This window comes from Oncorhynchus mykiss, chromosome 8 (genome assembly GCF_057628025.1).
Source record: "Oncorhynchus mykiss isolate SJ-2025 chromosome 8, ASM5762802v1, whole genome shotgun sequence".
Taxonomy (NCBI): domain Eukaryota; kingdom Metazoa; phylum Chordata; class Actinopteri; order Salmoniformes; family Salmonidae; genus Oncorhynchus; species Oncorhynchus mykiss.
Genome location: NC_143029.1, coordinates 9782639 through 9810025, shown reverse-complemented (window position 1 = coordinate 9810025; position 27387 = coordinate 9782639). Strand labels below are relative to the sequence as shown.

At 43.1% G+C, this 27387-nt stretch overlaps 1 protein-coding gene across 2 annotated transcripts; it reads right to left on the bottom strand.

The window, feature by feature from the left end:
* Positions 1-846: 846 nt before the first annotated feature.
* Positions 847-27387, bottom strand: LOC110529330 (tumor necrosis factor alpha-induced protein 2). Of its 2 annotated transcripts, none has more exons than XM_021611462.3 (12): positions 27127-27387; positions 25921-26103; positions 17363-18050; positions 16506-16620; positions 16085-16207; positions 15592-15686; positions 12565-12657; positions 11837-11963; positions 5310-5435; positions 5042-5197; positions 4175-4296; positions 847-1503 (listed from the first exon to the last, which is right to left on the bottom strand). In XM_021611462.3, the coding sequence occupies exons 1-12, from the start codon at positions 27176-27178 to the stop codon at positions 1332-1334; spliced, it is 2052 nt and encodes a 683-aa protein (XP_021467137.3). In that variant the 5' UTR covers positions 27179-27387; the 3' UTR covers positions 847-1331. The 2 variants fall into 2 exon arrangements, with proteins under 2 accessions (XP_021467137.3, XP_036840587.2); XM_036984692.2 differs by lacking the exon at positions 27127-27387 and adding an exon at positions 26534-26912.

Sequence of the window (27387 nt, the reverse complement as noted above, 5' to 3'; positions counted from 1 at the left end):
TTAGTCATTTAGGTCAACATTGGATCATTCAGAGATCCTCACTGAACTTCTGGAGAGAGTTTGCTGCACTGAAAGTAAAGGGGCTGAATAATTTTGCACGCCCAATTTTTCAGTTTTTGATTTGTTAAAAACGTTTGAAATATCCAATAAATGTCGTTCCACTTCATGATTGTGTCCCACTTGTTGTTGATTCTTCACAAAAAAATACAGTTTTATATCTTTATGTTTGAAGCCTGAAATGTGGCAAAAGGTTGCAAAGTTCAAGGGGGCCGAATACTTTTGCAAGGCACTGTAGTTGGTTGCACCAGCTCTTATTTAGGGGCTTCATATCAAAGGGGGTCAATACACATGCACGCACCACTTTTCTGTTGTTGTTTTTTTTTAAATATTTTGTTGTTGTTGAAACAAGTAATTTTTTTCATTCCACTTCACCAATTTGGACTATGTTGTGTATGTCCATTACATGAAATCCAAATAAAAATCCATTTAAATTACAGGTTGGAATGCAAAAAATATCAAGGGGGGTGAATACTTTTGCAAGGCACTGTATTTGTACTATTTTCTACATTATCGAATAATAGTGAAGACATCAAACCTATGAAATAACACATATGGAATCATGTAGTAACCAAAAATATGTTAAACAAATCAACATATTTTACATTTTAAATTCTTCAAAGTAGTGCCTTGATGACAGCTTTGCACACTCTTGGCATTCCATCAACCAGATTCACGAGGAATGCTTTTCTAACAGTCTTGAAGGAGTTCCCACATTTGCTGAGCACATCAATTTATGAAGCATTGGAAAGCAGCATAATCACAAATAAAACAAGTATTGGACCAATGTATTTCAAATCAAACTTTATTTGTTACATGCTTTATAAATGTCATGACCCATTCCCTTTAAGGTGAATCACCATTTTCTTAAACAATGTTAAATATGACATCTTTTATGAAAAGCAAAGGACATCTTTATAATCTGGTTAGATGATAAGATAACAACCAACATAACCAAAAAAGGACATCAGACTGTTAAATAGCCATCACTAGCCGGCTACCTTCTGGCTACTTAACCATGGACTGAAGAGGCTACTGCCCTACAGACTGCGAATCATTAGTCCCTTTAATAATGTTTACATGCTTTACTCATCTCATATATATATATATACTGTATTCTATTCTACTGTATTTTAGTCTTTGCTACACCTGCAATAACATCTGCTAAATATGTGTGTGACCAATACATTTGATTTGATAACAGAGACCAGTGAGTTGTAATCTGGATAGTCTTCTCAACCAGAAAAACAGTTTACAACAAGAAAATAACACAATTAAGATGGCATGTGCCAAAATTTGCCTGCTGGAACCTTGGAAAAGAATGGTGGGTTGGTATTGGAGGAGGTGACTGAAGGACGGTTCACTTCCAGGCTCTCTTTGATGCCGCGGACATCAGCAGTGGATAGGTTGGCTTTGAGGGAAAGTAGAGCCGAAATATGTCTCCAACTGAGAAAGGTGGAAGAGCAAAAAATAAAAGTTCATCAACAAAGTTCAAAACGGTCATTTTTTGTCCATTATATTAATCAACTGGGCTCCAAAGTGGCGCAGCGGTCTAAGGCACTGGATCTCAGTGCTAGAGACGTGACTACAGACCCTGGTTTGTTTCCAGGCTGTATCATAACCGGCCGTGATTGGGAGTCCCATAGGGCGGTGCACAATTAGCCCAGCATCGTCTGGGTTTGGTCTGGGGTAGGCCTTCATTGTAAATAAGAATGTGTTCTTAACTGATTTGCCTAGTTAAATAAAGGTTAAATATAATAAAACATGTATAATGTTGCATCAACATGTTTTGACCATGCCAGTTTTACAGTCCAAATAAAAATAAACAGTTCCAAATGTCTACATTAAGTCATGCTAAGCTAAGCTAAGGAGAGGCGGACCAAAACGCAGCGTGGTTATTGTGATACATCTTTAATAAAGATGAAAATAGAACAATATACAAAAACGTGAAAAACCGAAAACAGCCCTATCTGGTGTAACAAACACAAAGACAGGACGAATCACCCACAAAACCCAACACAAAACAGGCTACCTAAATATGGCTCTCAATCAGAGACAATGACTAACACCTGCCTCTGATTGAGAACCATATCAGGCCCAAACACAGAAACAGACAAACAAGACATCCAATGCCCATTCAGATCACACCCTGACCAAACAAAACATAGAACATACAAAGCAAACTATGGTCAGGGTGTGACAGCCAGTATAAACAGAATGTGCCAAATTTACAGTATAAACAGAAGGACATTTTCGTTTAAAAAAAAAAAGGAGCAGAATAGTGGTAGAAAAAGTAGCAAGACTACTGGACCTGCCCACTAGCAGAGGTAACATTACTGTTGACTGTAGTAGGACAGTACTACAGCAGTAGTAGTAACGGTAGCAATAGTAACGGTACCATCAGTGGCAGTAGTTGTGTTAGTTCAGTAATAGTGATAGAGGAAGAAGTACTACAAATAGTAAAGCAACATTTAGTAATAGTACTGCTTGGGTGTGTCTGGCATCTCTGCCTCAAAACACTATTAGAAAAGAAGGTGCTATCTAGAGCCTAAAAGGGTTCTTCAGCTGTCCCCATAGGATAACCCTTTTTGGTTCCAGGTAGAACCCTTTTTGGTTCCATGTAGAAACGTTTTGGTTCCATGTGGAACCATTTTGGTTCTACCTGGAACCAAAAAGGGGTAGACTAGTCTCAAACGGCACCCTATTCTCTACATCGTGCACTAATGTTGCACTATAATGGGAATAGGATGCCATTTGGGATGCTCTAGCCCTGGCCTGTATTTTTCCACTGCACAGTGCTGGGGATAGCAGGGATCGCTGGCCGGTTCTAGACATCAGACAGGAGTCATATTACACCCCTTCTCTGTGTATCTCCCTCCCTCCCTCCCTCCATCTCTGTACTAGTACATGACAGAAGAGATGCCTCATATTGTGTAGTCAGCCAGACACCTGAGATCTGCAGTGAAGGCCCTTGTTACCTAGGTTACCGCCTGGTGATACCTGACTTGCCCAGAGTTACCTCACTGCAACAACCCCCCCCCCCCAATAGGGTTTCATTTTAAGATATTGTGAGAGGATTAGAGAGAAGATAAAGAGATAATTGGATTCAAGGGACTCAAAATAACTAAGGATCAGCTATGGCTTGTATTTATAAATCAGCAAGGCATTCATTGTCAAATAGAAATCAAAAAGCCTTTGTTTCAATTTGGCTTATATTCACAAATATAAAGGTGTGGCTCAGCTACCAGGGAGTCATTATCTGTATTCTATTTCCATTCTCTGTATTCTATTTCCATTCTCTGTATTCTATTTCCATTCTCTGTGTTCTACTTCCATTCTGTCTTCTATTTCCATTCTGTCTTCTATTTCTATTTTCTGTCTTCTATTTCCATTCTCTGTCTTCTAGTTCCATTCTCTGTCTTCTACTTCCATTCTGTCTTCTATTTCCATTCTCTGTCTTCTACTTTCATTCTCTGTCTTCTACTTTCATTCTCTGTCTTCTAGTTTCATTATCTGTATTCTATTTCCATTCTCTGTATTCTATTTCCATTCTCTGTATTCTATTTCCATTCTCTGTGTTCTACTTCCATTCTGTCTTCTATTTCCATTCTGTCTTCTATTTCTATTTTCTGTCTTCTATTTCCATTCTCTGTCTTCTATTTCCATTCTCTGTCTTCTATTTCCATTCTCTGTCTTCTACTCCCATTCCCTGTCTTCTATTTCCATTCTCTGTCTTCTACTTCCATTCTCTGTCTTCTATTTCCATTCTCTGTCTTCTACTTTTATTCTCTGTCTTCTACTTTCATTCTCTGTGTTCTAGTTTCATTCTCTGTGTTCTAGTTTCATTCTATGTGTTCTATTTAAATCCTATGTGTTCTTTTGAGTGGGAACAACATCATGCAAGAACAAGTTTAGACAAAGAAAGTGCAAGCAGAGATGTTGAGATCAAATTTGGCCCAAACAGCTGTTCAGCAGGATTAAGGCCAAGTTCATCTTTGACCACACAACTTTTATAATGGCGTTGCTGCTTATGTGAAATATGAAAGATATACAGGCAGACATGCCTTTTCCATCTATGTCGTTAGCCTTGTGTGGAGGATCTGTCTGTCTGTCTCACCTAAGGTCTGGGAAGTCCCTAGCCAGGGTGACGATCTCCAGCTGGATGCTTCCTGGGTCCTGCAGTCTGACCACCTCCGCCATTTTAGGGAGGACCTCACTCAGCCAGCATATTTTGGACCCCTGTGGACAGTGGATAGGTCAAATCATGCATACTTTCATGTACAGTATTTAATGTCTTCCATGTACTGTGTTATGGCTACTTTACTCTATCGAGATGTTTACATTCACTTTAAATAAAGTTGGATTTGATTTGATACTAATATCTATTGAGTGTCTAAATAAATAGAAGTTTAGGGGAATCAGACCACAGCTGTTGTTTATGATACATGGGCGATTTTATTTAGAGACTCGGCCTGGAGTCTGCCAAGTCATAACATGACCCAGGTGGTGGTGGTTTTCAACATCTTTCCATGATGGGCTACAGAAAAGGCTCTCATGCATTCCAGTGGGCTTAGTCTAACTTGGGAGAACAACTTAACAACCAAAAGAACGCTATGTATAAAGTACCAGACAAAGGTTTGGACACACCTACTTATTCAAAGGTTGAAAAACCCTGGAATGAGTAGGTGTATCCAAACTCTTGACTGGTACTGTACATCTCTAGCTTAAATTGACATTTTGATGGGGATTTTTTTAAATTATGTTACTCTAGGGGGTTAATTTGTTGTTTAAATTCTTTATTTCTTTGTTATTCTTCATGCATCATAAACATTTAAAATAAAACAATTCTTAGGATAAATGTTTTGAAGTGTGTGTTTGAGTTGGTTTTGTGTGTATCATGCTATTACTTTCATGTGTTTGTGTACACACACGCTCAAGCTATATTAACTGCAATATGAGGTGTGTGTGCGTCTTCGGTGCGTACCGCTTCAGTAAAGTAGGTGCTCAGTTTGCTGCTGTCTTCAGCCAGTAATTTGGCTGCTGTCTCCTGCTGCTCCTTGTCCTTCAGCCTCATCTTCCTCTTCATCATCCTCTTCACATACTCCACCATCATCTCCATGTGGAGCCGGCCCAGCAGCTCCTACACACACACAGACACACAAATATCACTGTGTGTTTGTGTGTGTGTGTTTGTGTGTACACGTGTCTTTGTTTTCACACATCTGTTGGCGTGTGTGTGAGTGTAAACTTACCTCCACACAGATGGGTTTGAGGTCTGTGAATTGCTGCATGTGTCTGTCCAGTGTCCCCAGAACTTCATCCAGTACCATCTGACCCCCAGTAAACCAGGCCTGCGTCCACAGCCTATGGTACTGCACCTGAGGATACAGGAAGTCATGCAGAGGTCAATATCTGACCTTGAAGCAGTGGACACCAGTGGGTCAGAACATGATCGGTGACCCGGATGAGAAAACGTTGCAGTTGTACTGCCATAACAACTTCATAGTTCAAGTTAAAATCAATTCCCTCTCTATTCCACTAATTTGTAAATAATTATAATACAACAAATGTGTTTTATTACTAATATGCATCAACTGTTTCATCACATCTGAAGTGCAAAAGTAAAAACATTATGGAGAATAACATGGACAATCTGTAACCCACAAAGATGTGATGTGATTTGAGTGGTCACTTGGATGACCACATTGTACCATTGTAACCTACAGTCACACTTTGCACTTCAAACATTGTGGCCTTGATAATGTTGGTCGGAAACCAGTTAGGAGGGAATTCTCCTGAAGGCTTATATTCATTCAGAGAATTGTCCCGAAGCCACTCCTGCATTGTCTTGGCTGTGTGCTTAGGGTTGTTGTCCTGTTGGCTCCTGAATCGTCACCCCAGTTGGAGGTCCTGAGCACTCTGGAGCAGGTTTTCATCAAGGAGCTCATAGTACTTTGCACCGTTAATCTTTCCCTCGATTCTGACTAGTCTCCCAGTCCCTGCCACTGGAAAAACATCCCTACAACATGTTGCTGCCACCACCATGCTTCAGCGTAGGGATGGTGCCAGGTTTCCTCCAGACTTGACGCTTGGCATTCAGGCCAAAGAGCTCAACCTTGGTTTCATCAGACCAGAGAATCGTGTTTAGTCTTTAGGTGCCTTTTGGCAACTCCAAGAGGGCTGTCATATGCCTTTTACTGAGGAGTGGCTACCGTCTGGCCACTACCATAAAGGCCTGATTGGTGGAGTGCTGCAGAGATGGTTATCCTTCTGGAAGATTCTCCCATATCCACAGAGGAACTCTGGAGCTCTGTCAGAGTGACCATTCTGACATCTCTCTGACCAAGGCCCTTCTCCCCCGATTGCTCAGTTTGGCCGGGCGGCCAGCTCTAGGAAGATTCTTTGTGGTTCTAAACTTCTTCCATTTAAGAATTATGGAGGCCAATGTGTTCTCGGGGACCTTCAATGCTGCAGAAATGTTTTGGTACCCTTCCCCAGATCTGTGCCTCGACACAATCCTGTCTCGGAGCTCTACAGATCATTCCTTTGACCTCGTGGCTTGGTTTTTCGATTGTCAACTCTGGGACCTCATGTAGACATTTGTGTGCCTTTCCAAATCATGTCCAATCAATTGAATTTACCACAGGTGGACTCCAATCAAGTTGTTGAAACATCTCAAGGATGATCAATGAAAACAGGATGCACCTGAGCTCAATCTTGAGTCTCATAGCAAAGGTTCTGAAAATGTATGTCAATAAGGTATTTCTGTTTTTATAAGTTTGCACACATTTCTAAAAACCTCTTTTCACTTTTTCACAAAGGGGAATTGTGTGTAGATTGATGAGGGAAAAATGTAATTGAATCAATTTTAGAATAAGGCTGTAACGTAACAAAATGTGGAAAATGACTAGAGCTCTGGATACTTTCACATTTCACTGTACGTGTAACTGATAGATACATTCAAAAACATGAACATGTAGTGTGTGTATGTAAATTGTAAAGTATTTAGTCTACAATGTATTTTTCATTATATGTCGGACCCCAGTAAGACTAGCTGTCGCCGTTGGCGTCGGCTAATAGGGACCCTGATGAGTCAAAATCAAACCAATCAAAGGTAGTGGAAACATTCCAGTGATCAGACTAGAAATACCTGTTTTGTTGTTTTCCTCTTCGTAAACAGATGTTATAAAGGCAAATTCTATTTTCTTCCATTTTGTTTCAATGTTGTTGTATTTTTGGCAAGCTGTTGGTATTATAATATGTCCTTTAAAAATATATATATATAAAGTAAAACTGTGGTACAATTCTGCACATTCAATAACACCTCATTTAAACGCAACTTTATGATAAGGGAATATGACATACTTCTTCTTATTCTAAAATAAATTCATAAAGAAAAATCCTAATCAATCTACACACAATACCCCACAATGACAAAATGAAAATAGGTTTTAAACATTTTTGCAAATGTATTAAAAATGTAAAACTGAAATACCTTATTTACATAAGTATTGAGACCTTTTGCTAGGAGATTCGAAATTGAGCTCAGGTGCATCTTGTTCCCATTGATCATGCTTGAGCTGTATCTACAATTTGATTGGATGGCGCCGACAGATATGGCAACTCTGCTTCTAGCTCCTAAGCAACTTTGCAGTATTTCGTTTTTTTGTGTGATATTTATTACATTATTAACCCTGAATTGTTTTTGTGTTGCAGCCGTACCCTCCAGGGCAATTTAACTTATTCCAGAGGCAGCTCCGAAACACCACCGGCAGAGAAAAGGTAGTCAGTCAGACTCAGGAAGTGTGCACACCATCCACCGCTTCCGAGTATATTACTCGCTAATGTTCAGTTTCTGGCTAATATAGTAGATGAGCTCAGGGCGAGGATCTCCTTCCAGAGAGACATCAGGGATTGTAACATACTCTGTTTCACGTAGACATGGCTCTCACGGTATTCTATCTCAAGTCCTTTTATTCACCTGACCTAGAATACATCACAATCAAATGCCTACCGTATCAACTCCCAAGAGAATTATCTTTGGTTATAGTCACAGCCGTGTATATTCCCCCCTCAAGCCGATACCACAACGGCCCTCAAAGAAAAACACTGGACTTTATGCAAACTGGAAACCACACCCTGAGGCCACATTTATTGTCGCTGGGAATGATAACAAAGCAAATTTGAGGAAAACGCTACTGAAGTGCTAACAACACATTGACTGTAGTACTCGCTCTGGAAAAACATTGGACCACTGCTATTCAACTTTTTGAAATGCCTACAAGGCCTACAAATCTGATCACGACTATTTGGCTCCTCCCGTCCTATAAGCAGAAACTCAAACAGGAAGTACCCGTGCTAAGGTCAATTCAACGCTGGTCTGACCAATTGAAATCCATGCTTCAAAATTGTTTTGATCACACGGACTGGGATATGTTCCGGGTAGCCTCTGAGAATAACATCGATGAATACACATATACAGTGAGTGAGTTCATCAGGAAGTGTATAGGAGCTGTTGTACCCACTGTGACTATTAAAACCTGCCCAAACCAGAAACCCTGGATAGATAGCAGCATTCGTGCAAAACTGAAAGTGCAAACCACCAAATTTAACCATGGCAGGGTGACTGGGAATATGGCCGAAAACAAACAGTGTTATTCCCTCCGTAAGGCAAACAAACAGGCAAAACACCAGAACAGAGACAAAGTGCAGTCGCAATTCAACGGCTCAGACTACAGACAATCACGGACTACAAAGGGAAAACCAATCACATCGCGGACACTGATGTCTTGCTTCGGGACAAGCAAAACACCTTTCTCGCCTGCTTTGGGGACAACATAGTGCCACCGACACGACCCGCTACCAAGGACTGTGGGCTCTCCTTCTCCGTGGCCGACGTGAATAAGACATTTAAGCATGTTAACCCTCGCAAGGCTGCCAGCCCAGACGGCATCCCAAGCCGCATCCTCAGAGCATGCGCAGACCACCTGGCTGGAGTGTTTACAGTGTTTATTCAATCTCTTCCTATCCCAGTCTGCTGTCCCCACTTGTACCCAAGAAAGTCAAGGTAACTGAACTAAATGACTATTGTCCTGTAGCACTCACTTCTGTCATCATGAAGTGCTTTGAGAGGCTAGTTAATTAACCTCTCTGGGATAGGTGGGACGCAATCGTCCCACCCGGCCAATAGCCAGGGAAAATGCAGAGCACCAAAATAAAATAAATTACTATAAAAATCAATCTTTCATTAAATCACACATGTAAGATACCAAATTAAAGCTACACTCCTTGTGAATCCAGCCAACATGCCAGATTTTAAAAAATCTTATGCTTTCAGCGAAAGCATAAGATGCTATTATCTGATGATAGCACAACAGTAAACAAAGAGAGTAGCATATTTCAACCCTGCAGGCACGACACAAAATGCAGAAATAAAAATATAATTCATGCCTTACCTTTGACGAGCTTCTTCTGTTGGCACTCCAATATGTCCCATAAACATCACAAATGGTCCTTTTGTTCGATTAATTCCGTCAATATATATCCAAAATGTCCATTTATTTGGCGCGTTTGATCCAGAAAAACACAGCTTCCAACTTGCGCAACGTCACTACAAAATATCTAAAAAATTACCTGTAAACTTTGCCAAAACTTTTCAAACTACTTTCGTAATACAACTTTAGGTATTTTTTAAACGTTAATAATCGATCAAATTGAAGACGCGATGATCTGTGTTCAATACAGGAGGAAAACAAACTGACGCTACTTTTCTGGTTATGCCGTACTTCTTCATTACACAAAGGAACAACCTCAACCAATTTCTAAAGACTGGTGACATCCAGTGGAAGCGGTACTGCAAACAAGTCCCTTAGAAATCTGGTTTCCCAATGAAAACCCATTGAAAAGACAGTGACCTCAAAAATGCAAAAGTCTGAATGGTTTGTCCTCAGGGTTTTGCCTGCTACATAAGTTATGTTATACTCACAGACATGATTCAAACAGTTTTAGAAACGTCAGAGTGTTTTCTATCCAAATCTACTAATAATATGCATATCTTATATTCTGCAGATGAGTAGCAGGCAGTTGAATTTGGGCACGCTATTTATCCAAAAGTGAAAATGCTGCCCCTTATCCTGAAGAAGATTTAAGGATCATATCACCTCTACCTCTTGCTTATTGCCCCAATAGATCCACAGACAATGCAATCGCCATCGCACTGCACACTGCTCTATCCCATCTGGACAATAGGAATGCCTATGTAAGAATGATGTTCATTGACTATAGCTCCGTATTCAACACTATTGTACCCTTCAAGCACATCATTAAGCTCGGGGCCCTGGCTTTGAACCCAACCCCTTGCAACTGGGTCCTGACGGGCAACCCCCAGCTGGTGAAGGTAGGAAACAACATCTCTCCTTCGCTGATCCTCAACACAGTGCGTGATCAGCCCCCTCCTGTACTCCCTGTTCATTAATGACTGCATGGCCACGCGCGCCTCCAACTCAATCATCAAGTTTGCAGACGACAGAACAGTAGTAGGCCTGATTATCAACAATGATGAGACAGCCTACAGAGAGGAGGTAAGCGCCCTGGGAGAGTGGTGCCAGGAAAATAACCTCTCACTCAACAAAGCAAAGGAGCTGATCATGGACTTCAGGAAACAGCAGAGTTTGTTTTTTTGGGGTTTTATGCAAAGGTCAAAAGGAGCGCAGTTCAACGAACCACCTCTGCAACACACACACACCTCTGCAACACACACACACCTCTGCAACACACACACACCTCTGCAACACACACATGCTCTCTTATTGATTGTAGGATATGCTATCAGTTTGCCCACAGTGGAATCGGCCTTGATGTCAAAACAGAGTTTGTTTACGGTCAAAAGAGGATAGCGGATAAATAACCTGGCTTGATTGACGAGTCTAAAACCAAAAGGAAACTACATTGGAACTATTACACGTGCGGAAATAAGTCCGTGGAGCTTCGAGACAGAATTGTGTTGAGGCACAGATCTGGGGAAGGGTACCAAAACATTTCTGCAGCATTGAAGGCCCCCAGGAAAACACAATGACCTCCTTCATCTTAAATGGAGCAAGTTTGGAACCACCAAGAATCTTCCTAGAGCTGGCCGCCCGGCGAAACTGAGCAATCGGGGGAGAAGGGCCATGGTCAGAGAGCTGACCAGAACACGATAGTTACTCTGACAGAGCGCCAGAGTTGCTATGTGGAGTTTGGAGAATCTTCCAGAAGGATAACCGTCTCTGCAGCACTCCCACCGATCAGGCCTTCATGGTGGAGTGACCAGACGGAAGACAATTCTCAGTTAAAGGCACATGGCAGCCCTCTTGGAGTTTGCCAAAATGCACCTAAGGACTCAGACCATGAGAAGCAAGATTATCTGGTCTGATGAAACCAAGATTGAACTCTTTGGCCTGAATGCCAAGCATCACATCTGGAGGAAACCTGGCACCATCCCTACAGTGACGCATGATGGTGGCAGCAGCATCATGCCGTGGGGATGTTTTTCAGCGGCAGGGACTGGGAGACTAGTCAGGATCGAGGGAAAGATGAACAGAGCAAAGTACTTTGGTGGCTTCGGGACAAGTCTCTCAAGTAACTCCTGGGTAAGGAAAAATCATCTAATTTGAGAAAGGTTGTCTGGGATTTTGAACTAGATGCCAAAAGTCAACCAAATTAACAGTGCAGATGTAACGTTGTACATTGGAGTATTGCTAGAGTATTATGCTTGGTGTCTCTGCTGTCACATGTAGCCTACCCTGAGCTCCTCATGTATGGGGCCGGTGAAGTATCCGTAGCCACAGTCTCTCAGGTCTGCCAATGTGGACATACAGCTTGTCCTGATCTCTTCTGGGATTGACTCCTCTCTTCTCACTATGAAGTCTCTGTAAAGGAGGAACCAATGTCATGACATCAATGTTGGATTTATGAAGTCAAATAAGAGGTTGGGAGGATTGGAGGGATAGAATGACAATGGACAGTTCAAAGGTACTTTCAATCATCGAGCTGACAAGGTCAAAATCTGTCGTTCTGCCCCTGAGCAAGGCAGTTAACCCACTGTTCCCCCGGGTGCCAATGACGTGGATTTTGATTAAGGCAGCCCCTCGCAGCTCTCTGATTCAGAGGGGTTGGGTTAAATGAGGAAGACACATTTTCAATTGAATGCATTCAGTTCTACAACTGACCTTTCCCTTTCCTGGAGTGTCTACAAGTAGCTAGATAAGTAGAACAAATGATACAACTTCAGATTAAGAGACGACATGCATATAGATCAAAACTGTTTCATGAGATCGGGGATTAGTAGAAACAAAAAGCATTTATAAAATGCTTATTTAGTGCTTATGAATGCTTTATGTAGGGATTATACATGTGTTATGAAGCTCGTGTGTAGCTAGCTACCCTTCAAATACCAAGGAAATGAACACAGAAAATGTGATTTTTATGAAACAAATGACTTGGTGAAATGAACAACAGTTTTTGGCCTACCTGAATTGTTCAACGTTAACCAAGTTAGCTTTCACGACTGCCTGAGTGTTCTCCCGTCTTGCCTTCACAAATTCTTCAAGAGATCTCTTATAGCTGCAAATATACATTGTACAAAATGTCATCATGTTTCTCCAGGTTCTTTTTCATTATGTCAGTAAAATGTTGAATAGTAACACTGCAGTTCATATTCCTCATTTATGCAACGGCTGGGTCTAATCCTGAATGCTGATTGGTTAAAACTGCATTCAAGCCGGTGTCTATTCCACAAGTTAACACCGGCGAAATCTATGACGTTAAAATGCCTATTTACTCTGTTCCATCTGACTGCGCAATCCACTGTCTCATCAGCCCAGCCAAGCAACTATAAAAAGCAAACATTATGTCACATTTCTTTTAGACTAACATTTAGTTTTCAACAGCGGAGATTTGTATAAACCTTGCTGTCTGTCTCGCCGACATTTGCAATATTGTTTCGATATTCAAATTTGATCTTCAGCTGTCCCATAGTAATGAACGAGTCAGAACGAGACAGACAGGCAGGCAACGTTTCTTAGCCAGTCGAAAAATCATGTCAATTGAAAAAAAGGTAAAACGAAACGAAGTGCAGCTAGTTTGCAGTCTTTCCAGCTTCAGTTTGAAGTGATTGTGTTAGCTGTGTTGTTGGCTAGCTCCTCTGAACAACAGTGTCCTGACAAGTGAACACATTTTTTTATGCCAGCCGAAATCGCGCCTCATTAGCTAATTGTTATGGACGTATCCAAATAAATGTCACTAGAAAACAGCTTAAACAAATGCAAATATAGATACTTTGCTGTTATTCTGGCTTTTTGATGTGACTGTAAGTGAGCCGTAGTTGACTAGCTAGCAAGCAAGGGATAAGAACGTTGCCAGCAGGTATGGCAGTGGAACATTTAGAATGAGCAACTGGGTCGCGTCCATAGATACAGAACAAAAAGACTGAGCAACTGGGCCGCGTCCATAGATACAGAACAAAAAGACTGAACAACTGGGTCTCTGGCAACCAAACCGATTGAATGAACAACCAGCCGGCTTGGGTAGCAACCCTAGATTTGTTTTGGGACTATATCTTGTGGAAGGATGAAATGGTATGAATAGATTAATAAAAATAAAGTTATTTGAATATGTTGGTAACCCGTTGTATAAAAGTGATAATGCCTTCGAAAGCCGACATCTCAGGTCTAACAACACCCTTGTCAATATACCCTCCAAACACTGGCTTCTCATATGGAACGCCGTTTGGGTCTTTGCGTGTCAAAAACAAAACACGTCAAATAACACAATTCTATTATAGAATGTTGTGTGTGCTGAACTGTCACGTGCAAGCCAAGCTCCACCACTACGATCAGTAGCACTGTCAAAGCTGTACAAAAAAATAAGTCTGCAAACAAGGACACAGAGTGACATACCTGCCAAGAACGATGAGTTTACAATACCGTGTTGGTAATAAGGCATTCTTTTTTCAACCGAATGGGGAAAACGTCTGTGTGAGCATTTGAAATACGATCAGGATCAAATTGATCAGGATCAAACTGATTTTGCTAATATCTTTGACAACTTCTGTGGTAGCTAGCTTGACTGGTACAATGAATGTGGCTCAATTCAGTGGTTTCAGAGTCCCGCAATAAGAGCTACGATGCTAATGTTCTCTGGGTGTCACTGAGTAGTCTGATACCCCATGTCATTGATCCACAATGCACCGGTAAGGCTGTACAGTGAAATAAGTATGCCCCCGATGCAATTCTAAAGTATAATACATCCAGTGTGATTTCAACAGATTTGTCAAATTAACTAATTATTGTATTTTTTTGAATTTATATAACAACATTTAAACCTTGTTTAGCATGGTTTATTCAATTATGGAATAATTCTACTATCTGTATTCATTTGCATCACTGTCAATGACAGACTAGCGAACTGCTAATTCCACTATTGTGGCTAATCCTTATTGTGGCTAGCTTCATATAGGTGGGTCCGACCACCATTGATCAAATAAGACCTATATTTTGCAACAGCTAATGGGGATCATAATAAAATACCAAAATTATAAATGAGGGGTATTTTAGATGATGAAACCTAGCTAGACAGTTAGTCGGCTAACTATAGCTACTGAAACAGATTATGTAGTTTGCTATGTTTTTGGGGAAGAACTTTGTTGGCATCCATCAGCTAGCTAGCTCTTTTTATGACCAGCACTGTCCAGAGTTTGGGGAAGTGTGTCTGCGCTCGTGCAGCATTGGCGGGTGTGCGAGACAAAACTATACCAGCATCATAGCATACGTGTCGGTGAATCGTTATGACATATGAAATACGAGTGATAGTGTAATCAATGTGTAATAACTAGGTAAAAAATGTATGAACGTGTTAAATTATTATGTGATGTGCAGTCATATTCAGGTCCTGATTGGTCAACAAACTTATTTGACAAATACTGTTATTTGCAGTGTATCTTTTTGGACATGCAAAGACCCAAAACGGCGTTCCATATTCTCTGACATTATCACTTAATTGTAGCATACTAAACAAGGTCAAAGACCGTCTGCAACAAGACAGTGTAGATAGAACACCAAGGTTGAATTACCAACTTTCCCCAGGAAAAAAGGCCAAGTAGAATTACGCAATTTGTCTGTGTGGCTGTGAAACCAGAACATAGTAAGCTAATTGAAGGGCTTTGAGCATGATGCTGGATATCAACGTGCATGTTCATCAGTAAAATATTAGATTGGACAGCCCTAAGCCAAAGCATTCAAACTTAATGGAAAAATGTATTTGTTTTTCAAAAGAAACTTGTGATTAAGTTCAGATGAGCAATGGAAAAGTAAATGTTCAAATATGACAGGATGTGTTCATTAAGGCACATAACCAAAATGTTTTGCAATGGAAAAGGAAAATCAGTGTTACTTATTGGACAAGTCCAGGTAGTCTCTCTCTGTTTCAGTCTGTTTTATTCCATTTGGTGTGTAAGGAACACAACCCAGTGGCCGGAGCAATAAGAAATGGGTATACTACCTTATCAAGAATCTGTCCAGCTGACAAAGGATTCTTTGGGCTTTAGCCTCACTGCCCAGAATAGTCCTGGCCTCTCTCATGGCCCCATCAACAGCCTAGTAAACAGAACAACATACAGTATTAGCACATAAAACCTGACCCTGTACAGTCAAAATAGCTTAGAGCAGGGATGGGATTAATTCCATGTCAACTCAATTCAGTGTAGAAACGTATGAAATTCAGTGCATTTATTAAATATTTCTGATTTATGGTGCTCATTGTTTTGAAGTCTGAAAATATCAGACAAATTTGGGTTTTGAAGGGTAATGTCAGTTTAAATAGAATTATGTCAAGGTTGACATGTTAATATGAAGCTTATATAAAACCATGCGGGAGATAAAAGCTACATATATGTAGTATGAAAACGAAGAAGAACATGTTCAGGTCAAAGAAAGAGTAGGGCTGAACACAGACAAGTACTAGAAGAAGTAGTAGTAATCTAATAGGTTTCAACCTGTATGACGTCAATGGCCAGAGGACAGAAGCAGTACCCATCAATGAGTTCTGGACTCTTTCCACTGAGCCAACCCTCCTCCTCCTTACTGAGAGCCTTGGAGAACCAGGTCCTGACTCTACTCTGAAATCGACATAGCACAGGTCATCACAATTCTGTAAGCTTGACACTATAGTTCTGAAAGACATTGTATACAACATTATAAAATAATACATTATTTCCAATTCTAAAGCACTCTGAAAGTAGCCTGGTCCCAGATATGTTTGTACTATCTTGCCAAGCCCTATGGTCATTAACACACCATAGCAGTTGGCAAGACAGCACAAATAGATCTGGGACCAGGCTACTCTGAAAGGATGAGACGTATACACATGGATTTAGCCTGTTCATTAGATTTAGCTGTTTCTGGCATCCTGTTTACCTCTTTTTGTAGTAGATACTGCTCCTCCAATGTTGTGAGATCCTTCTCAGATAAAAGAGTTCCCAAAGACTCCATGTTGATGTGCCCCTCAAGGTCTTTGTGTTTTAAGATGTCACTGAAACAGATATAAACATGTTGTAAATGACATCATGTCATTGATAGAAACCATACGAGACATCTCAGAAACACTCAAAGACTGTACAAGGCAGGACGATTATGTAGGCAACCTTGAGCAATCAGCTATGCCAAATATGCAGAATTTTAGTTTGCAGACATTTAAAAAAAAGGGGGGAACTAGCCTTTTTTTCAGGATGTTCAGGATTTTAATTGAAATGTTCCCTCACCCTGAAAATAGTGAGCATCTTAGCATCTGCCACAAACAGTAGTGGCTTCCCACTGGACACAGACGTTAGTTAACATCTGGTTTTGATTTACATTCGGTTCAGTTGTCAACTACCGTCAATTCAATGTGAAATCAACCAAAAATGTCACTCTGTCATTGGATTTTGTATACATTTGGGTGAAAACAAAATTCCTTTAAGTTGAAGACTTTTTGGAAATCCAAATAGTTTTCCACGTTGATTCAACCAGTGTTTGCCCAGTGGGATGGTTCCAGCCACTACAAACTTCAGCTAACTTTAGCCACTGCTAGCTAACAATCAATGGAAATGATAGGCGAAAGCGTTCAATTTTCTAAATGTAATGGCCCAATCAACTCAAATCAACTACATATGCAGTTTGACATCACTTAAATGTGATTTGGACATTTTAAAAAGCAAATTGCCCATTTCACTTTCACTGATTGTTAACAAGCCCTTCAAGAATCCAGGGCAACTACCCTCCCATTTCCCACTTACTTTGGATAGTAATTGTTCACCCAGCAGAGGAGGTAGTTACAGTCATCCACATCGAGCCCAGAGCGGGCCAGTTCTGTTAACCTTGCTGAGAACTTCTGATGGTAAAGTCTCACATACAAGTTGCACACGTCAAAGTCTGGGGGGTAGCAGTCCCTTATGTCCCTGGCCACCCTGAGAACGTCCTCCTTCAGACGCTTGCCCATCCTACATACCTCCCTTTTCATGGACGTTGACAGGTTGTCCACACTGCTAACGCTAATATTGTCCTCCTCCACTGTTGCATTCCTAATTTGAGAATCCACCATTTTTTCAAGCAGGTTGTCGTGGGTGTGCCGGCACTGGTGTGGCCGCCACACGGGGGCCTCGCTGCTGCCCTCGGGCCGCCCTTCCCATTGCTGGTCCTTCTCTTCCAGCAGCGTTATGGTTTCCACCGCACTCCGAAGTATCTCTAGGTGTTCTCCCGAGGGTGTGGAACTAAAGGTGGTGTGAACTGCCATCCATAAGTGGAGCAGCAGGGTTTCATAATCTTTTTGGAGCGTGTCTTTATCATCCTCGTTGCAAACCTGAACCAACCCCTCTACCGTCATGGTTTCTTGGCCAAAGAGCTGATCCTCTCGCAAAAGCAACTGCTGGCAAGCCTCCACCAAGCGATTTTCCTTCAGGTTCTCCATAAAGTCCATAACCACCTCTGAAAAGAAACAAGTAGAATTCAGGTGAATGGTTACTACAAATCACACACCACAAAGTATTTGAATAGTTATTTTAGTGCAGTCTGTACGTGACAATGAACGGTGACATAAATATATTGTGGCAATCATTTCTCATGGTGAAGGAAAATATAATATGACTGATTTCTTTCATTTAGAGTTCCTCTTTAAGGATGATAAATCTGACAAATCAATATATTGAGGTAGTAGGCTAGTACTTCATACAGGCTACATCATAGCGCATGTATCGTATCCGGCTAAAGTTTGAACACACCTACTCATTCAAGGGTTTTTCTTTATTTTTTATTATTTTCAACATTGTAGAATAGTGAAGACATCAAAACTATGAAATAACACATATGTAATCATGTAGTTACCAAAAATGTTACAATTGTTCAACAAATCAAAATATATTTTAGATTTTTCAAAGTAGCCACCCTTTGCCTTGATGACAGCTTTGCACACTCTTGGCATTCTCTCAACCAGCTTCACCTGGAATGCTTTTCCAACAGTCTTGAAGGAGTTCTCACATATGCTGAGCACGTGTTGACTGCCTTTCCTTCACTCTGCGTTCCAACTCATCCCAACACCATCTCAGTTGGGTTGAGGTCAGGTGATTGTGTAGGCCAGGTCATCTGATGCAGCACTCCATCACTCTCCTTCTTGGTCAAATAGCCCTTACACAGCCTGAAGGTGTGTTAGGTCATTATCCTGTTGAAAAAGAAATGATAGTCCCACTAAGCGCAAACCAGATGGGATGGCATATTGCTGCAGAATGCTTTTGTAGTGTGCCTTGAATTCTAAATAAATCACTGACAGCAAAGCACCCCCACACGTCACACTTCCTCCTCCCTGCTTCACGGTGGGAACCACACATACAGAGGTCATCTGTTCACCTACACTGCGTCTCACAAAGACGTGCTGGTTGGAACCAAAAATCTAAAATTTGGACTCATCAGACCAAAGGAAACATTTCCACCAGTCTAATGTCCATTGCTCTTGTTTCTTGGCCCAGTTTCGTCTTATTATTGATGTCCTTTAGTAGTGGTTTCTTTGCAGTAATTTGACCATGAAAGCTTGATTCACGCAGTCTCCTCAGAACAGATGATGTTGAGATGTGTCTGTTACTTGAATTCTGTGAAGCATTTATTTGGGCTGCAATTTCTGAGGCTGGTAACTCTAATGAACTTATCCTCTGCAGTAGGTAACTCTGGGTCTTCCATTCCTATGGAGGTCCTCATGAGAGCCAGTTTCATCATAGCGCTTGATGGTTTTTGTGACTGCATTTGAAGAATCTTTCAAAGTTCTTGACATTTTCCGGATTGACTGACCTTCATGTCTTAAAGTAATGATTGTTGTTTCTCTTTGCTTATTTAAGCTGTTCTTGGCATAATATAGACTTTTACCAAATAGGGCTATCTTCTGTATACCATCCATATCTTGTCACAACACAACTGACTGTCTCAAATGCATTAAGATGATTGTGGACTTCAGGAAACAGCAGAGGGAGCACCCCCCTATCCACATCGACATCGACGGGACAGTAGTGGAGAGGGTAGTAAGTTTTAAGTTCCTCGGCGTACACATCACGGACAAACTGAATTGGTCCACCCACACAGACAGCGTTGTGAAGAAGGCGCAGCAGCGCCTCTTCAACCTCAGGAGGCTGAAGGAATTTGGCTTGTCACCAAACGCACTCACAAACTTCTACAGATGCACAATCGAGAGCATCCTGTCGGGCTGTATCACCGCCTGGTACGGCAACTGCTCCGCCCACAACCGTAAGGCTCTCCAGAGGGTAGTGAGGTGGCAAACTACCTGCCCTCCAGGACACCTACACCACCCGATGTCACAGGAAGGCCATAAAGATCATCAAGGACAACAACCTGTCATGTATTGTCATGTTGTGTCTTTCTGTCCTTTCCTTTCACCCTGTCTCCCTCTGCTGGTCGTATTAGGTTACCTTTTCTCCCCCGCTTTCCCCCAGCTGTTCCTTGTCTCCTCTTGACTACCTCGTCACCCCTTCTCCCACCTGTTCCCCTTTTCCCTCTGATTAGTCCCCTATATCTCTCTCTGTTTTTGTTCCTGTCCTTGTCGGATTCTTGTTTGTTGTGTTTCATGCCTGAGCCAGACTATCGTCATGTTTGCTGTAACCTTGTCCTGTCCTGTCGGAATCTGCCGGTCTATCTGAGCCTACCTTTGTTTGGTTATTAAAGAAGCTCTGTTTAAGTTAGTTCGCTTTTGGGTCCTCATTCACTCACCGTAACAGAAAAATCCGACCAAGAATGGACCCAGCGACTTCGGATCCTCTCCACTCAGCCGTCGAGATCCAGGGAGCGATGCTAGGCAGACACGAGCAGGAATTGTCTGCTGCTCGACATGCCGTTGAGACCCTGGCCACCCAAGTCTCCAACCTCACAGAACAGGTTCACCATCTCCGCCTCGATCCACCGGCCACTTCCAGGGCTCTCGAATCTCCGGAGCCCAGAATCAATAACCCGCCGTGTTACTCTGGGGAGCCCACTGAATGCCGCTCGTTCCTCACCCAGTGTGATATTGTGTTTTCTCTCCAGCCCAACACTTACTCCAGGAGCACTGCTCGTGTCGCCTACGTCATATCTCTCCTTATTGGACGGGCTCGTGAGTGGGGCACGGCAATCTGGGAGGCAAGGGCTGAGTGTACTAACCAGTATCAGGACTTTAAGGAGGAGATGATACGGGTTTTTGATCGATCTGTTTTTGGGGAGGAGGCTTCCAGGGCCCTGTCTTCCCTATGTCAAGGTAATCGATCCATAACAGACTACTCTATTGAGTTTCGCACTCTTGCTGCCTCCAGTGGCTGGAACGAGCCGGCTTTGCTCGCTCGTTTTCTGGAGGGTCTCCGAGCAGAGGTAAAGGATGAGATTCTCTCCCGGGAGGTCCCTTCCAGCGTGGATTCCCTGATTGAACTCGCTATTCGCATTGAGCGACGGGTTGATCTTCGTCACCGAGCTCGTGGAAAGGAGCTCGCGTTCTCCGTTGCCCCCCTCTCCGCATCACTACCATCTTCCTCTGCCGGCTCGGGAGCTGAACCTATGCAGCTGGGAGGTATCCGCATCTCGACTAAGGAGAGGGAACGGAGAATCACCAACCGCCTCTGTCTCTTTTGCGGTTCTGCTGGTCATTTTGTCACTTCATGTCCAGTAAAAGCCAGAGCTCATCAGTAAGCGGAGGGCTACTGGTGAGCGCTACTACTCTTGTCTCTCCTTCAAGATCCTGCACTACCTTGTCGGTCCATCTACGCTGGACCGGTTCGTCAGCTTCCTGCAGTGCCTTAATAGACTCTGGGGCGGAGGGCTGTTTTATGGACGAGACCTGGGCTCGGGAACATGACATTCCTCTCAGACAGTTAAGGGAGTCCACGGCCTTGTTCGTCCTGGATGGTAGTCCTCTCCCCAGGATTCAGCGTGAGACGCTACCTTTAACCCTCACTGTTTCTGGTAATCATAGCGAAACCATTTCTTTTTTGATTTTTCGTTCACCTTTTACACCTGTTGTTTTGGGCCATCCCTGGCTAGTTTGTCATAATCCTTCCATTAATTGGTCTAGTAATTCTATCCTCTCCTGGAACGTCTCTTGTCATGTGAAATGTTTAATGTCTGCTATCCCTCCTGTTTCCTCTGTCTCTTCTTCACAGGAGGAGCCTGGTGATTTGACAGGGGTGCCGGAGGAATATCACGATCTGCGCACGGTGTTCAGTCGGTCCAGGGCCACCTCTCTTCCTCCACACCGGTCGTATGATTGTAGTATTGATCTCCTTCCGGGAACCACTCCCCCCCGGGGTAGACTATACTCTCTGTCGGCTCCCGAACGTAAGGCTCTCGAGGATTATTTGTCTGTAGCTCTTGACGCCGGTACCATAGTCCCCTCCTCCTCTCCCGCCGGAGCGGGGGTTTTTTTTGTCAAGAAGAAGGACGGGTCTCTGCGCCCCTGCATAGATTATCGAGGGCTGAATGACATAACAGTTAAGAATCGTTATCCGCTTCCTCTTATGTCTTCAGCCTTCGAGATCCTGCAGGGAGCCAGGTTTTTCACTAAGTTGGACCTTCGTAACGCTTACCATCTCGTGCGCATCAGGGAGGGGGACGAGTGGAAGACGGCGTTTAACACTCCGTTAGGGCACTTTGAATACCGGGTTCTTCCTTTCGGCCTCGCTAACGCTCCAGCTGTCTTTCAGGCATTAGTCAATGATGTCCTGAGAGACATGCTGAACATCTTTGTTTTCGTTTACCTTGACGATATCCTGATTTTTTCACCGTCACTCCAGATTCATCTTCAGCACGTTCGACGTGTCCTCCAGCGCCTTTTAGAGAATTGTCTTTTTGTGAAGGCTGAGAAGTGCACTTTTCATGCCTCCTCCGTCACATTTCTCGGTTCTGTTATTTCCGCTGAAGGCATTAAGATGGATCCCGCTAAGGTCCAAGCTGTCATTGATTGGCCCGCCCCTAAGTCACGCGTCGAGCTGCAGCGCTTTCTCGGCTTCGCGAACTTCTATCGTCGTTTCATCCGTAATTTCGGTCAGGTGGCAGCTCCTCTCACAGCCCTTACTTCTGTCAAGACGTGCTTTAAGTGGTCCGTTTCCGCCCAGGGAGCTTTTGATCTCCTCAAGAATCGTTTTACATCCGCTCCTATCCTTGTTACACCTGACGTCTCTAGACAGTTCGTTGTCGAGGTTGACGCGTCAGAGGTGGGCGTGGGAGCCATTCTTTCTCAGCGCTCCCTCTCTGACGACAAGGTCCACCCATGCGCGTATTTTTCTCATCGCCTGTCGCCGTCGGAACGTAACTATGATGTGGGAAACCGCGAACTGCTCGCCATCCGGTTAGCCCTAGGCGAATGGCGACAGTGGTTGGAGGGGGCGACCGTTCCTTTTGTCGTTTGGACTGACCATAGGAACCTTGAGTACATCCGTTCTGCCAAACGACTTAATGCGCGTCAGGCGCGTTGGGCGCTGTTTTTCGCTCGTTTCGAGTTCGTGATTTCTTATCGTCCGGGCGCTAAGAACACCAAGCCTGATGCTTTATCTCGTCTCTTCAGTTCTTCAGTAGCCTCCACTGACCCCGAGGGGATTCTCCCTGAGGGGCGTGTTGTCGGGTTGACTGTCTGGGGAATTGAGAGGCAGGTAAAGCAAGCGCTCACTCACACTCCGTCGCCGCGCGCTTGTCCTAGGAACCTTCTTTTTGTTCCCGTTCCTACTCGTCTGGCCGTTCTTCAGTGGGCTCACTCTGCCAAGTTAGCCGGCCACCCTGGCGTTCGGGGTACGCTTGCTTCCATTCGCCAGCGTTTTTGGTGGCCCACCCGGGAGCATGACACGCGTCGTTTCGTGGCTGCTTGTTCGGTCTGCGCGCAGACTAAGTCCGGTAACTCCCCTCCTGCCGGCCGTCTCAGGCCGCTTCCCATTCCCTCTCGACCGTGGTCTCACATCGCCTTAGATTTTGTCACCGGACTGCCTTCGTCAGCGGGGAAGACTGTTATTCTTACGGTTGTCGATAGGTTCTCTAAGGCGGCTCATTTCATTCCCCTTGCTAAGCTTCCTTCTGCTAAAGAGACGGCACAAATCATCATCGAGAATGTTTTCAGAATTCATGGCCTTCCGTCAGACGTCGTTTCGGACAGAGGTCCGCAATTCACGTCTCAATTTTGGAGGGAGTTTTGCCGTTTGATTGGGGCTTCCGTCAGTCTCTCTTCCGGCTTTCACCCCCAGTCTAACGGTCAAGCAGAACGGGCCAATCAGACTATTGGTCGCATCTTACGCAGTTTTTCTTTTCGCAACCCTGCGTCTTGGTCAGAACAGCTCCCCTGGGCAGAATACGCCCACAACTCGCTTCCTTCGTCTGCGACCGGGCTATCTCCTTTTCAGAGTAGCCTCGGGTACCAGCCTCCGCTGTTCTCTTCTCAGTTCGCCGAGTCCAGCGTCCCCTCCGCTCAGGCTTTTGTCCAACGTTGCGAGCGCACCTGGAAGAGGGTCAGGTCTGCACTTTGCCGTTATAGGACGCAGACTGTGAGGGCTGCTAATAAGCGTAGAACTAAGAGTCCTAGATATTGTCGCGGTCAGAGAGTTTGGCTCTCTACTCATCTACTCAGAACCTTCCCCTTAAGACGGCTTCTCGCAAGTTGACCCCGCGGTTCATTGGTCCGTTCCGTATTTCTCGGGTCATTAATCCTGTCGCAGTTCGACTTCTTCTTCCGCGTTACCTTCGTCGCGTCCACCCGGTCTTCCATGTCTCCTGTATTAAGCCCGTTCTTCGCGCCCCCGCTCGTCTTCCCCCCCCCCCCCCCCCCCCATCCTTGTCGAGGGCGCACCCATCTACAGGGTCCGCAGGATTTTGGACATGCGTCCTCGGGGCCGTGGTCACCAGTACCTCGTTGATTGGGAGGGGTACGGTCCTGAGGAGAGGAGTTGGGTTCCCTCTCGGGACGTGCTGGACCGTGCGCTGATCGAGGATTTCCTCCGTTGCCGCCAGGTTTCCTCCTCGAGTGCGCCAGGAGGCGCTCGGTGAGTGGGGGGGTACTGTCATGTATTGTCATGTTGTGTCTTTCTGTCCTTTCCTTTCACCCTGTCTCCCTCTGCTGGTCGTATTAGGTTACCTTTTCTCCCCCGCTTTCCCCCAGCTGTTCCTTGTCTCCTCTTGACTACCTCGTCACCCCTTCTCCCACCTGTTCCCCTTTTCCCTCTGATTAGTCCCCTATATCTCTCTCTGTTTTTGTTCCTGTCCTTGTCGGATTCTTGTTTGTTGTGTTTCATGCCTGAGCCAGACTATCGTCATGTTTGCTGTAACCTTGTCCTGTCCTGTCGGAATCTGCCGGTCTATCTGAGCCTACCTTTGTTTGGTTATTAAAGAAGCTCTGTTTAAGTTAGTTCGCTTTTGGGTCCTCATTCACTCACCGTAACACAACCACCCGAGCCACTGCCTGTTCACCCCGCTATCATCCAGATGGCGAGGTCAGTACAGGTGCATCAAAGCAGGGACCGAGAGACTGAAAAACAGCTTCTATCTCAAGGCCATCAGACTGTTAAACAGCCACCACTAACATTGAGTGGCTGCTGCCAACATACTGACTCAACTCCAGCCACTTTCATAATGGAAATTGATGTAAAAAAATGTATCATTAGCCACTTTAAACTATGTCACTTAATATAATGTTTACATACCCTACATTACCCATCTCATATGTATATGTATATACTGTACTCTATATCATCTACTGCATCTTTATGTAATACATGTATCACTAGCCACTTTAAACTATGCCACTTTGTTTACATAACATACATTACTCATCTCATATGTATATACTGTACTCGATACCATCTAATGCATCTTGCCTATGCCGTTCTGTACCATCACTCATTCATATATCTTTATGTACATATTCTTTATCCCTTTACACTTGTATGTATAAGGCAGTAGTTGTGGAATTGTTAGGTTAGTTTACTCGTTGGTTATTACCGCATTGTCGGAACTAGAAGCACAAGCATTTCGCTACACTCGCATTAACATCTGCTAACCATGTGTATGTGACAAATACATTTTGATTTTATTTATATTTTGATTTGTTTAACCCTTTTTTGTTTACTACATGATTCCATATGTGTTATTTCATAGTTTTGATGTCTTCACTATTATTCCACAATGTAGAAAATAATAAAACATGAAGAAAAACCCTTGAATAAGTAGGTGTGTCCAAAACATCCAAAACATTGATTAACCTTAAAGTAGGATATAGCCTATATAAATTATGCACACATTCTAACACCAGAGAGAACGCCGAATACAACTTCTGACCACTTAATACTGTAGCTAAATATACCTGTTTGAGGTGGATTGCTCTCCACTATGGGTCTGGGGCTCCGTGGTCTTGGCACAAAGCCTAGTATTTGGGGCATCTTCAGTTTATGCCTAAACCTCCCATGTACTGTTTTGGCACTGCCCTCCATTACAGGTGATAGAACAGTCGCTGCCACCGGGTCGTGTCCGACCGCACCCATTTCCTCTGTGAAAAAAAATGTGACGTTAGACAGTCGTAAGTATTTTCTCTTCATAAAACCTATCATGGCATTGCAATTTTTTTTTATAGCACTTATTATCAAACCACACCTTACTTTTCATTGTGGCACGTGTAAAATCAGGCAAACAAACTGGATACGATGTTATAGGCTACAATAGTGGGTTCGCGTTATAGGCTACAATAGTGGGTTCGCGTTATAACATAGGCATAACTGAACTCACGGTTTCTATTAAAACAATTTCACCGCAGGCGCATTTTGCGCAAAATATCTTTGCCGTTCTCTCTATTCTAGCCGAAGTTGAGTGAAGCTTGCTTAGCCAAAATAAAACCACACAGGCAGACACATATTTTATGCTATTTAATATTTAATAACGTGCCCAAAAAGGTGCACAAAGACCAATAAAAATGTCCCTACCTTTCATGCTCTCAGAACATTCGGTACCTACTCGTAACCTAATAGTGACAGATAGACCTGTAGACTAGGCTTTGGTATAAACAATTGCTGGCCAGAGGGCGGAGACATTGGCGTAGATAGCCTACATTTGACAGACGACTGCTATTCATCATGAATACTTTACAAAACTTAATGTATCTTTAGGAAAACATACATTTGAATGTCATTCTTATGTTGACACTTGCAGGTAAAATTTAAATCATTATTAAAACTAACAACATTGTTGTTATTGTTCGGACTGTCCCTCCCACATAAGTTGCATCAAATATTGAAAAAAACACGTTTGATATTCCCCTCATCATTTCCCACTCCACTCTTCAATCTCATCTTCCAATGTGATGAAAGTCAACCTCTTACAAAATCACTGGACAAATGTCAAATGATCACATGCTGTATATTTCAACCATTAAAAATGAAATCCTATGATTTAGAATGTGCTGTATATCATAGTAGTAGTGGGCATCAACAAAAGGCTATTCATATCAATTGATACATTACAACCTTTGTATATTGTAGGCTATTTATATGTGTTATGCTATATGTATTTATCTTACCTTTGGTCTTCCTCGGTCTTCTGGGCAGCACGTGGAGAACAGAAAACTTCATTGTGAATAGCCGAATGAACAATGCTTGCAGCAGCTCTTCAATATCACACTCTACTCAAGACTGAAGAACTCCACTGTGTCAGCTGTTTATATTGATTGCCCACATATCTGAGCGTTTCTCTTTGTGCGCATGGTAGGGGGATACCATGGGTCTTTCTGGAGGAAGTCATTTCCCCCTTCAGTTTCTATTTATCTTAAATTCGCTTCCCT